This window comes from Crocodylus porosus, unplaced genomic scaffold (assembly GCF_001723895.1).
Source record: "Crocodylus porosus isolate Cpor-Errol unplaced genomic scaffold, CroPor_comp1, whole genome shotgun sequence".
NCBI lineage: Eukaryota > Metazoa > Chordata > Crocodylia > Crocodylidae > Crocodylus > Crocodylus porosus.
In genome coordinates, this window is record NW_017728938.1 from 4,447,403 (window position 1) to 4,460,057 (window position 12,655).

Here is a 12,655-nt window from a genome sequence, read left to right on the forward strand (position 1 = left end):
GAATAGAAGAATTCTAGAAGAAGTTTGATCAAGGAGTGAGAGTTGTTAAACCAGTGGTTAAAGTCAATAAGTGAGGCCAGGTGTTCAGTTCAAATGGTGAAAAAGATCATTTGTGTAATGCAGGTTTGATACTGCAGTTTTCTGGAAATGATTTTTTTTTTTTTTTTGGCCCATAGCTGTGCCCGTGGTTTGGAGGAAGTGTTGATTGTTGAAAGTGAAGTTGTGAGTGAGGATGATTTTTTTCAACATGCTGTTGCATGTATTATATGCTCCATGTTCTTGTAGGTATTTCAGGCAGGCAGCTGTGGTTTCATGGTGTTGGATGATAGTGTACAGGCTGGTGATAGGTGATATCCATGGTTGCAAATATGGCCTTCTCAGGAGTGGTTCATGTTCTGGATTCTGTTGAGGAAGTCTTGTGGTGTCTTGGAGAAACCACTTGTCATGAAAAGAACAAGTTTTCTGGGTAGTTTTTATGAATCCTGATAGCTCTTCAGTGAAAGTATCATAGTTGAATATGATAGGTGTGCCAGGGTTACCTTTTTTTGGATTTTTGGGAGCATATGAAAAGTTCCTGGAATAGGAGAGTTAAGGATAAGTGGAAATAGTTTTTTCTGAAGCTGGGATGGGAAGGATATAATATTTTCCAGTCTCAGAGCAAATGTTGGTATGGGGTCCTCCCTAAGTTCTTTAATACTACATATACCCCTGGTGGTCCTCTATGACTCTACTCTGGAACCAATTAGAAGAATCATCAAACAGCTACAACTTATACTTAACAAAGATCAAACCTTGAGAGAAATATTCCCAGCGCCTCTTGCTCCCGGCTTTCAAAAAACCTCCAAACTTTGCCCAAATCGTCACCTGAAGCAAACTGCCTACTGCTCAACAGACATTAATAATAGGTGGTTAATCTGTCAACACATCCCCACTGCTACTACAATTACCACTTCCCACAACAAGCCTATTGGAATCTACAGAATCCAAAATGTGAAATACCTGATCCAATGTACCAAATGCCTTCCTGGTAACTATGCAACTGAAACTAAATAGCTACTCATGAAACAAAATGAACTCTTACAAAAAACAAATATAAAGGATGGAGATACATATATGTCAGTAGGAACACACTTTTCACAGAACAACCACTTGCTTTCTGACCTCACTATCCTCATGTTCAAGGGAAATTCACCAAACGGCTTTAAAAGGTGAATTCAGGAATATTCATAAGTTGGCTACACACTAGGAACCAAGGACCGAACATTGATATTGATTTTATAACACACTTGATTCCTGAAATTCTTTCTGCACCTGACAGGTCTTCTTCTCATGTCTCTACACCACATCTGACCATGTTGTTACACATGCTTGTGCTCATCTATTGTATTTTGCAAGATCTTTCATTTCATAGACATTAGGGGCTGGAAGGGACCTCAAGAGATCACTGGGTCCAGCCCTGCTGCCACAGGCGGGAAAGTACATGGCACTCTAGAGGGGGTAATATATATCAAAACAGGCTTTGTGTATTTGTATAGACTTTATTGAAATTCTTGTAGTTTGCTGTGTACATGTGTCTTCAAGCAGTGGGCATTGCAGCAGGTGTTGCATAGTCTGAGGCTCTTTGCCTCAGTTGCGGGTAGGGAACCAGTGGTATAGTCCCACTTCTTCATTAGTTCCTTGGAACATCCAAGTCTGGTATGTAGGTGGTTGAAACATTGCCATTTTTGCCCTGGTTCATCAGCCCCTGGTGGTAAGGACTGAGCTGCGGGAATGTACATTTTTTCACTGTCAAGTATTTTCTTCAGTCTCTTGTTTCACATCTGTAGTCATGTCTCCCTGGGTGGCATCAAGAAATCGGGTGCTGGTAAGTAAGCTCCTGTATGACTTCAGATGTGTGTGTGTGCTGGAGGATGGTTCTACACAACAGGTAACAATGATCCTCATCCCTTTTGATAGTTCTTGATCACCCAGAAATCAAGGTTCTTTTCTTCTACTAATTATTTATCTGCTACCCCTGAGAATTTCTCCCCCTTAAATTTCACAGCTCGACCTACTGTTCTTAAAAACTGTCGTGCTTGCTTTCCTCCTCAGACCTGAAGAAGAATATTTTGCATTCAAAAGCTTGTCTGACTTTATCTTGACAATGCAGTTGGTCCAATAAAAGATATATGACTAAAAAACTCCTTACCTCTGGAATATTTATTTGACTGTTTTTATTTGTGCCAGGTAGGACTGAGTCAAAAAACTTATGGAATATAAATATATCATGTCAACACAATTAACTTTATCAACCAAATTTTTACTTTTGCAAGAGATGATATCAAATGTATTTTATAACACCTCTATTCCATAAATCAGGTTTAATTATTTCCATAAAATCAGGTTTAATTATTAGTTATCAGAGTAGTCTGGGTGATTTGCTAAGATGGACACAGCAAACTACATGAATTTCAATAAAGTCTATACACATACACAAATACACAAAGCGTATCCGATATCTATTACCTCCTCTAGAGTGCCAATGTAACTAAGGAACGCTCTTTCATTTTGTCAGTCTCTACAAAGGCAGTGTGGTACAGAGCTCTCTCCCATACCTCTTTGATTCTAGGGAGGCAGGGAAAACTGTTCCACCCCTGACCACATGCAAGTGCAATTTCAGAATGGCAGGGTCCATGGCTCTTTTCTTGCCCACAAGCCAGAGCAATGTCAGGATCACAAGATGACTTCTTCTCTTCCTGCTCAGAGGCTAGTTGTTTTCCAGGAGGACAGGAAAGGCTTTTCCACCCATGGCCACATGCCAAACGAATACCAGGATGGCAAGGGATGAAGTTGTTCTTCTCGCATAATGATGAGGAGTCACCAGTATCTGTGTTCATCAGTAATTGTTGTTCCTTTGCTGGAACAGGTCTTGATAAGGTGGGGGTTGATTCAGGTGCTGGTACAGGGAAGTACATTCCAACATGTGCTTTTTGGTAGGGAACGAATCCTGTAAAACAAAACAAAAAAAATTAATATGTATATATGTGTAAATGTGAACAATCAGAGGAATAAGAAGGCATTCATGTCAAGGGAGGAAAGATTTGACATGCAGACCTCTGTGTACTAGAGAGAAGAAGCAGTCCCATTATTAACTGGCTAATAGAGTCAAGTGCAAGTATTAATTATACCCAGATAAGGAAGAGTTGTCTCACTTGCTGAACAACACTAAGAAGCCCTAGATTCCAAAGTACTACTTCATGGATATATGACCATACAAACATAAAAAGTGCCATACTGAGACAGACCAATGGCCTATCTAGCCCAGTAATCTGTCCCCTACCATGGCAGGAGTGGATGCTAGACAGAGAGCATTGAACCAGATAGAACAAGTGATCTATGACCTCTTAATTACCCTCTCAGGAATCCAGCATTATTGATTTAGAGTTGCCAACAGCTATTTAGTAATCCTGACTGCCTGTGACAGAGGTGGCAGCAGCTCCTTGGGCCTCTGTGTGGCCTGGGCAGGCTGTGTACAACACAGGAGGGAGCTCAGCCATGGATCAAGCAGGGGAGCCAGGAAAGCCATGCTGGGCACTGGAGGGAGATGCAGTCCCAGACTTCCTGGACTGAGCCAAGCAGAGCCCCCAGGAGCTGACGCCGCCTCTCCCAGCATCCTGCCAGCAGGGAGGCTGGGCGCTTGCCTGGGGCAGAGGGGTGGAACAGGGAAAGCTGTGTCAGGCAATGGGGCAGACGCAGTCTCAGCTTGCCTGCTATACCAGGTGGGAGCCCTAGTGTGGGCTTTTAAGGGCACCTGAATCCTGGGAGGGCAGCAAGGCATCCCACCACTGCAGGGCTGCATTGCTGGGCCACCAAACCTCTCCCAAAAGGAGAGGCGCAGGGAAGCCACCAGCAGCTGCAACACCAGCTGCCACTTTTTTCTTCCTGGTGGTGTCCGCAGAAGGACACATCCCCGTGAGCTGGGCTCCTGTTGATACAGCCAACACAGCATCAAGATGCCTACACGCGAGTTACAGTGCCTTAACTAACTGGGCCTAAATTTGATACTTGCTTCATGCAGGTATCAAATTTAGTCCCAGATTGCCCTAAGTCGGTGTGTTTAAGGCGCATTAAGGATGTGCACATGTAAACCTGTCCTTAGTACTCCTTAAATATGGCAAGTAACACAATGTAAATCACCTTAGGTCTTCTTGAGGGTGCACATATAGACACACCCACATTAAACTAGAATGACTACATGACTAATGGGATTATCTTTTGATTATTTTGATTGTTTTAAAACATATATAAGCTTAGCAAATGTATGCCATTCCAATAATTATATTTGTTTTGTTCTTAAACTGAATAACATAGTGCTAGCTCCCTAGCATAATAGTAAGGTTTCTAGATTCTCTTTAATTAGAGAAAAAATGTATTGTGCTGTATATGATGATGTGTCACACCATTTTCCACCTCCCATTTCAATTCACCCATAGGCCAGAATCCTATTTTACTGCAAGTGCTTAAATAGGCAGTTTTCTAGTAGTTTAACTTTGAGGATTTATACAGCATGTATGTTTCTATTTCTTGTGTAGTGTAGATGCATAGCAACAGACAGTAGCAAGGAATGCCTTGAAGATAAAGTTATAAAGAATAAAGGAAGAGGTATTCTAGACTGAGGTTAATTCTCACAGTATGAAGCATGCCTGAGAGAGGAAGTTTCTGAGCACTAAATCAGATAGTAATAAACATTTTGATATCACAGGCAAGTAGCTCTTTAACCTATTACTGGAACAGAGCAGGTCCTGTCCTTCAGTACCACAAAGAAACAAGATTGTATCATACATCAGAACTAGCAAAACTTTTGCCCTTACTCAGGTAATATCACACTATTGCATAATTCAATAGTGAGCTGCTATAAAGCTTTATACTCATAACACCCTCCCTCTCCCACCCCCTGCACACACACACACGCACACGCGCACACACACCTTTGTCACTACAGAAAAAACAAATAAAAAACAATTCTCCCATGCCAAGAAGAATATGGAAGAAAAACTTCTGCTGGGTCCTGGTGGACGCACTGCTGCAAACTGAGGTTCAGATCTGTTCGAAAGCATCATGTATGCTACCTGAAGAGAACTACTATTCAAGAGGGGTTTAAGCTCAATGCCAAGGGTGTATTCAAAATCCTACAAGTGGGCATCTATGTAAGCCCTTATCAAAAGAGAAGAAAATACTTCATTTTACAGTTACTTGGCAAATAAGAGTGAGAACTTTCATATTGTCAACTTTCAGAGACAAGAGACTGAGGGGCCACATCCATACTGAACAAGGAAACAATACATGAATGCAACCATTACCCTTTCCTATGTCAAAGCTATGACTTTTCCACTAAAGTATGTTACACTTTTTCCAAAGTAGTTCATATATTGTGAATACAGACCTGTAGCAGGACCTGGCCCCAGGGTCAGCTGCAACCCCCCTGGTGGCCAAATGACAACAGCCTTGCTCTGGATTTAAGGTACCCTCCCTTTATCTTTCACTTGCCATGCCTTGATGCAATTGATTTTTAAAGGGAAGCTGCCTAACGGTCCTACAGCTAGCTCCAATCCTACAGTCTACCAGCAGATCCCTTCCCTGAATTCCACTAGCTTCAAATCCTGTCCTCATACAAAATGGGCCTCCCTGGCCCATACATGCCCCCAGGGCACCTTTTGCCTTACAGGCTATTCATGGCCTCCTAACCTTCCCTACAGCCATCTCCATGCCTTATAGATGTTAACAGTTATCAATTAGCTGGAGTACTTTGCCCCAAACCACTACCAGGACACCCAAGGCCTTTACTCCCTTGTTGGAGCCTTGGTCTTTCCGGCCTCTGCCCCATTCCTCTGCTTGTGCCCTTTGCCCATGTCCACTGCCCCAAACCTGGCTTCTGGACTTCAGGCCCCGCCTCACCTTCTCAGGGTCTGGGCCCCTTGGCCCTGGTCTCTACCCTTCCCAGGCACTGGGTCCCTGGTCCTTTCCATCCAAGATGGGCTTCAGCCCCTCTCTGGGCTTACACTCCCTTTGGCTTAAGCCTGATCTCTATCCAGAGCCCCTGCCCTGGCAGGGCTCCAAAACACTGGTGTGCTCCTGGCACCCTACTGTGCTTAACCACAATATGTTCCCCAGGTGCTCCACTATAGGTTACCTGCAACGCATACCTTTGGCTCCCTGACTACAGCCATATACACAGTCTACTGGTCAAAACTCAAACCAAAACCATAAGTCCCCTGGCCATAACTTAACTCTTAACCCAACTGGCTGTATGCCAACCCCTTCTCATCTGGATCCAAGTCCCCTGCCAGCCCTCAGCCCTAGCAGACTCTCGATTAGTCACCCCGAAACTGGCATCTTGCTTTCCCCAGTGGCCTCTAGAGATGGAGTACCTGCCTGACTCAGTCCTGAGCTTATATTCTAGGCCCTGCCCTTTTCTAGTTAGGTGGCCTCCACAGCTACCCACAGGTGTTTTCTGATTAGGCTGGCTGGCTTCAACCCAGGGTAGCTTACTGTTGCTGCCTAGCCACTGTAGAAGTGTTTTGTCTCCCCTGCTGGACTACTGCAAGTTAACCAGCTTGATGATACACCCTCCTGGCTTCTCCTTTTTCCCCCTGGCTGGCTGTTTAGCTCCTCCTCCTACTCTTTCCTCCTCAAGTAACAGGAGCCTTTTGCCCCTCTGTTACAAGACCCCACTTATTTGGGTGAAAACCCTGACTTAATTTTAGTCATTTGAGACTTAATGTAACTTGTGTTTGTGTGTGGAGTGAAACTCAGGAGTTCTACTTGCCTGTGTAGCCAGGAATATAACTTTTGTCTCGATCCAGCATCTGGTTCAAGGGATGCTTTGTGTCACTAAAATCATTTAAGAACTTTGGCTTCATCAGTGGTGCCAGCACAGAGCATGGGCTCTTCTGAATACTAGGATCGGTGAGCAGGTGAGATGTGGTTTTGCCATAGGTTTCTCCAATTTGGTAGCGGAACTGAGGGTAAAATCCCCCATATCTGAGGAGGTAATCACAGATAGGCAGTCAGCAATTCAGCATACTAAGGTTTTCTCTCCCTAGTGCATAATTACAATAATTTGCTTTATTACTGTGTTTACATGCATTTGAAAGAGTACATTTAACCTGGAGGGGAGACAGAGGGGTATTTGATAACAGTTTTCAAATACTTGAAGGACAGTTAGAGAAAGAATAGAGATGGTCTTTTTTCTCTGTGGCCAGAGGACAGGATGCGGAGCAATGGCCCCAAGCATCAGCAGCAGAGGAAATTTGGGTTGGCAGTTTAGAAGGAACTTTCTGACTTTGAGGGTGGTCAAACGTTGGAGTAGGCTACTTAGAGAAGCTGTGGATTCTTCATCCTTGGAAATTTCCAAGAATAGGTTAGACAGACATTTGTCTGGGATGGTTTAGTCAGGGATGATCCTGCTTTGAGCATGGGGCTGAATTAGATGATCCCATGAGGTCCCTTCCAGCCCTACTTTTCTATGGTCCTATAATGCAGATATGTATAGGTGCAAATGTGTGAGGTGTCTAAGATTGAACTGTAGATAAATACACTGTATGTGTGCTGGTGTGTGTGCCAGTGTGTTGCTATGTAAACAGCATGCATACCTGCAGAAAAGTAAGCAAGGTAAAAGCTTGTACTGGGTGTTTTCAGCTGTGAAAGTGTATGGAAGGAGGTGCAATTAGGATTTTTAAAGGTGTGAAAGCAAGCAAGCAGAACTGTTTTGATGCATACAGACTTACGCTTGTGGGACTGTGCCTGCAAATATACAATAGTGTAAATGTACCAGAGAGGGCTCACACTTGTGGTCAGTGAAAGATAGGGAAGATAGAAGGGGTGCTTTGTGTTGATTTTTATTTTGGCAAAATATGGTAATAATATGTTTATAATAAAATGTGAAACCCTCCTCAGTTCTAAAGTTTGGGTTTGCATTCACAGTCTTTAAGCACAGTGAATATTTTAAAATTTTCAAAAGTCCCTTGTTCAACTGTAATTCTAAAAATAATGAAAAATACTTTTCTTCTATTATTCAAATAATTCCTTCCCTTATCCTCCAAGGATGAAAAGATTAAGAAGAGAAACAAATAAATTAGAGCAAAACACCAAAAAAACTTTCATAAAATCATATGAAATAATTGTTCAAAGAGATGGTTAAAGGAAAGTAATTAAGGAGGATAGGCTCCCAGTTAAGATCTGAATCCCCCGAGAGAGATTTAATACTAGCACCAGGGAGCAGCCACCGAAGCTAGTAGATGACAGGTTTAAACCTAGCAGGAAGAAGTGCTTTTTTATGCAATGCATAGTTAACTTGTGGATTTCATTGCCGTAAGAGGTGGTGAAGGCAGATAGCATATCCAGTCCCTTTTTGAACCTGGCTAAATTGATGGATGATAAATCAATTAATAGCTATTGAGCAGAATGGTTAGAGAAGTTTCTTCCAGCATTTTTGAGCCAATAATGGTGGTTTAGACATGCCAGAAGATCACTGTAGGGGAACACTATATCTAGATCATTCTAGAGAGTTCCAGTTCAATGCTCTCCCTGTATAGCATCCACTTCTGTGATTGTCAGAGGCAAGAAACCGGGCCAGATAGACCACTGGTCTGACCTAGTGTTGCACTTCTTATGACAGACTGAATACAAGCAATCAATCAATATGCATTTTAATATATTACCAGGAGTAATATAATATATTGTCAACTATAGATACTACAGGATTTATGCCCTTTCTGGGACAACATCTTCTGTTCTGCTCCAAAGGGAAAGGGGTCCTAAATAACCCTTAGCCCAGGGATGGGCAAAATACGGCCTGCAGGACAGATCCGGCCTGTGAGGCCATTCTATCCCCTAAAAATTTAGAAAATTAATAGTTATCTGTCCTTGGTTTCTGTCAAAAATGACAAAAGCCAGGAGCAGTAGGACCCAGGGGAAGCCCTGGCGGGCTCCTACAACAGTAGGACCACGTGGCTCTTCCAGTACGGGAAACTCAGGTAAGCGGGGTGAGAAGGGCAGGGGAGGACCCCACCCAGGGAAGGAGATGGTACTGAGCTGGAAAAGTGGCCCCTCTCCCACCCCATGATCAGTGTTCCCTGCTGCAGCTGCTCACAGCCTGTGCAGGGGTGTCCTGACCAGGCACAGGCAGCCCCACACGGGCTGTGAGTGGCTGCAGCATGGGACAGCGGCCATGGGGCAGGGGAGGGGCTTTTCCCCGTGTTCAGCACCAGCTTGTAACCTGCCCCCACTGCCAGCTTGGGCCCCATGCCAGCTCGAGCCCCATGCCAGCTCCAGGCTTGCCCATCAGGGCTGCGCTGTGATGACACCAGCTGCTTGGTGTGGAGGAAAACGGTGACAGTGGCAAACACTGCCCAGTGCAGCAAGCAGGGGGGCCACAGCTGCTGCCGCTGTGGTGCAGCCCCGACAGGTGAGCCCAGAGACAGCGCATGGCCCAGGCTGGCGTTGGGGGGTGGGTTACAACTTGGTGCTGAGCGCAGGAAAAGTGGCCCCTCACCCATCCCATGGATGGTGCCCCACGCTACAGCCGCTCATAGCCCACGTGGGGCTGCCTGTGCCTGCTTAGGACAGCTCCGTGCGGGCTGTGGGCAGCTGCAGCAGGGAGCACTGGCCATGGGGCAGTGGAGGGGCTGCTTTTCCCCATGCTCAGCACCAGCTCCTTCCCTGCCAGTAAGCAGGGGGTTGGGGCTGCAAGCTGCCCCCCGCCTGTACTGCAGGGTTGGGAAGGCACTGGGAGCGAGCGGATGCGGAAGCTAGTGGGAGCACAGGAGCTGCACCAGTGTCCTGGGACCAGCGCTAGCAGGGTCCCGAGCAGGGCAGCAGGAGTACAGGGTCCCGGCCAGCAGGGGCGCTATGGAGCCGAGCCAGCTCTTCCTTCTCCCTGCTGGTGCAGCCGAGCCTGGCTCTACAGACCCCTGGTCTGGTCCTCACTGGTGCTGGCCTGAGACATTGGTTCCAAGATGGTGACCAGGGGACAGGCCACCTGTCAAGGGGCTACCCATGCAGCCCTTGACAGCTTGCCAAAACTGGGTAGAGTGGCCCTTCACCCAAAATAATTGCCCGCCCCTGACCTTGTAGCACAAGTTGTCTTCTCCCAAATCGTCCCAGTCAGGGACAGTGGCCAGCAGAGGGAGGAGTGTATTGAGGAGGTCAACCAAAGGCTTAGAAGATGGTGTCACTGCGTGGGCTTTGGATACCTTGACCTTGGGATGCAGTTTAACTACAGCAGCCTCCATGCAAGGGATGCTGTTCATCTCACCACCAGAGGGTAGAAGCTCTTCGCCATGAGAGTTGCCAACTTGTTGAGGAGGTATTTAAACTAGCTGCATCCAGGGGCCGGGGAGAAAGTTTCGCTGCCAAAGCAGAATCCATTAGCCACAATGACACATGGGAGGACATTCAAACAACAGATGTCTTGAGACAGACAATGTGAAAGAAAACCTGAGATGAGTAGGGGAGAGCTCAAATGTCTTTATGGAAATGCCAGAAGCACAGAAATAAACAAGAGGAACTGGCAGTCCTACTGGCTGATGAGAAATTCAATTCGATTGGGTTGACAGAGACCTGGTGGGATGATGTATGACTGGGCAGTGAATACCGAAGGTTACAGGCTTTATAGGAAGGATTGGATTGAGAAGAAGGGAGGAGGTGTGGCTCTGTGGGAGGGCACTGTTTGTGCCTGCCACTTTAAGGGCCTGGAGCTGGCAGCTGCCTGATATGGGCAGCCATTTTTGAATCTGGGGCTGCCCATATAAAACAGGGCAGTTCTGCTGCTAGAGGTCAGGCAACATTGCCTGGCTGGAGGGCTGCTGGTATCATCTGGAGGTAAGGGAGGAGCTGTAGGGGATGGTCAGGAGGCTCCTGGTCCTGGGCATGACCTAAAACTGCACCCTGCCGGGTGTGGGTGGCCTGGTGGGGCTCTCAGTGGTACAGGAGCCCCCAGGAAATGCCAGGTCAGTTACCATCCCAGTGAAAGGTGGGGTTGGGGTGCCTTAACCCCTAGCCCCACAACCGGGTGGGTTACCCCTTCATAGGGTCTGGAGGGTGGACCCCCAGAGAGAGAGGAGGGCCATAGACTCATGCCTGTCTGGACTTCCCCTGACTGGTCAATGCTGGGGCCAGGACTGGAAGGGTCAAAGGGCCGGGGGCCCACCGCAAGGAACACCCAAGAGCTGAGGGCCTGGGGTTCCAACTGGCCGGGAGGTGGGCCAGGGCTAGTAGCCAAAGGTCCTGGGGGGACCACACCCCAAAGGGAAGCAGTTCAGGGAGCTATGCTGCCTAATATGAAGGTGGTTGAGACCTCCTGAGGAGAGGAATCCAGGCAGGATTCAATTAGGAGGATTCTGGGGCCCAGTGTGAGGGCCAGTGACGATGATAACATTGAGATGCCATCTGTGAGGCTTGGGCTGCAGTGCAGGGGAGGAATGGAGCCGCAGATACCGCTCCCTGGCATCAGGGCAGGAAATGGGCAGCCTCCCGCTTATTAACATCTATTAATTAATTCCAACAAGGTGTGGTGGGCGAGAAGGTGGGCGGTTAGCCCAGAAACAGGTGGGTGGGCCACAGTTAAAAGTCAGCCCTGAGAAGGCCCCCTGTTACAGGCCCTCTATGTGAAAGAACAGTACCCCTCCCTGCAGATCATGTTTGACATCAGGGAAGGGTCCCTTGAGACCCTCTGAGTCAGATTACAAGGGGGACAAAGAGAGGGAGACCTGATGCTGGGAATCTACTGTAGGTCTCCCTCCCAAGAGGAAGAGAGCGATCGAGCAGTCGCAGGAGGACTAACAGAGGCAGCCAGCACTAGAGACACGATAGTCATGGGTGACATCAACTACTCAGACATCTATTGGGAAGACCATTCAGCTGCCTTCAGCATGTCAGTCAACTTCCTGGCAACAACAGACAGACAATCTGTTTCTGATACAGGTTGTGGAAAGCCTACTAGGGGCAAGGCCACCCTGGATTTAGTGCTGAACAAAGGGGAGGACATCATAGGCAACCTAAGGATTGGTGGTACCCCAGGCAACAGTGATCATAACCTGATAAGGTTCACCCTCCACCATAAGACTGGGAAGTTAGTCATCAGAACAGGAGTCCTAAATTTCAAGAAGACAGATTTTGGCAAACTCAAGAGGATCATTGGAGAGGCCCTCTGCAACCGGCAACTGGATGATTTGGGAGTGCAGGAATGATGGTGCTTCCTTAAGGAGACAGTTCTCACAGCTCAAAAGCAGGCCATCCCTGTGGCAGGCCAGTAGGGGGCGCTCCTGCGTTGAGCCGCCCACCTCCCTGTGCCCAACCACCTGCCAGGCTCCGAATGCCTTCCTAGGGGAGCCTTATGTCCAGCCCGACCCCTTCCTGGTGCACATACGCTAGCCTGGGGGTAACGTAGCCGCCACCACCCCAAGAATGGACTCACTCCCTGCCCTGTGTCCTCAGGGAAACACAGGCCTAATGTCCTACAGGTACTCGACCCAGTACAGGCACTTGGGGCACTTCCCCAAGTCAGGGGGCAAAAAGTAAAGTCTCCCTTAGTCCGCAGACCTAAGGGGTCTCTTAGGCATAATTTAGACCCACCCCTCAATAAAAGTCTCCCACACCAGTCACAAAGGAAGACTTT

General features: G+C 47.1%; 2 protein-coding genes across 3 annotated transcripts in view; one reads left to right on the forward strand and one right to left on the reverse strand.

The window, feature by feature from the left end:
• FAM166A (family with sequence similarity 166 member A) overlaps nucleotides 1–12,655 on the reverse strand; it is a 63,578-nt gene that overhangs the window by 34,924 nt on the left and 15,999 nt on the right. For both annotated transcript variants that reach the window (XM_019547494.1, XM_019547493.1), the window contains exons 3-4: nucleotides 6,806–7,020; nucleotides 2,595–2,986 (exon numbers count right to left, since the gene is read on the reverse strand). In XM_019547494.1, coding sequence (XP_019403039.1) covers nucleotides 2,595–2,986; nucleotides 6,806–7,020 — 607 coding nt within the window. The remainder of the gene's footprint in view (nucleotides 1–2,594; nucleotides 2,987–6,805; nucleotides 7,021–12,655) is intronic.
• The window catches only part of RNF123 (ring finger protein 123), a 170,791-nt gene that overhangs the window by 12,668 nt on the left and 145,468 nt on the right, over nucleotides 1–12,655 (forward strand). The gene's annotated exons all lie outside the window — the stretch shown is intronic.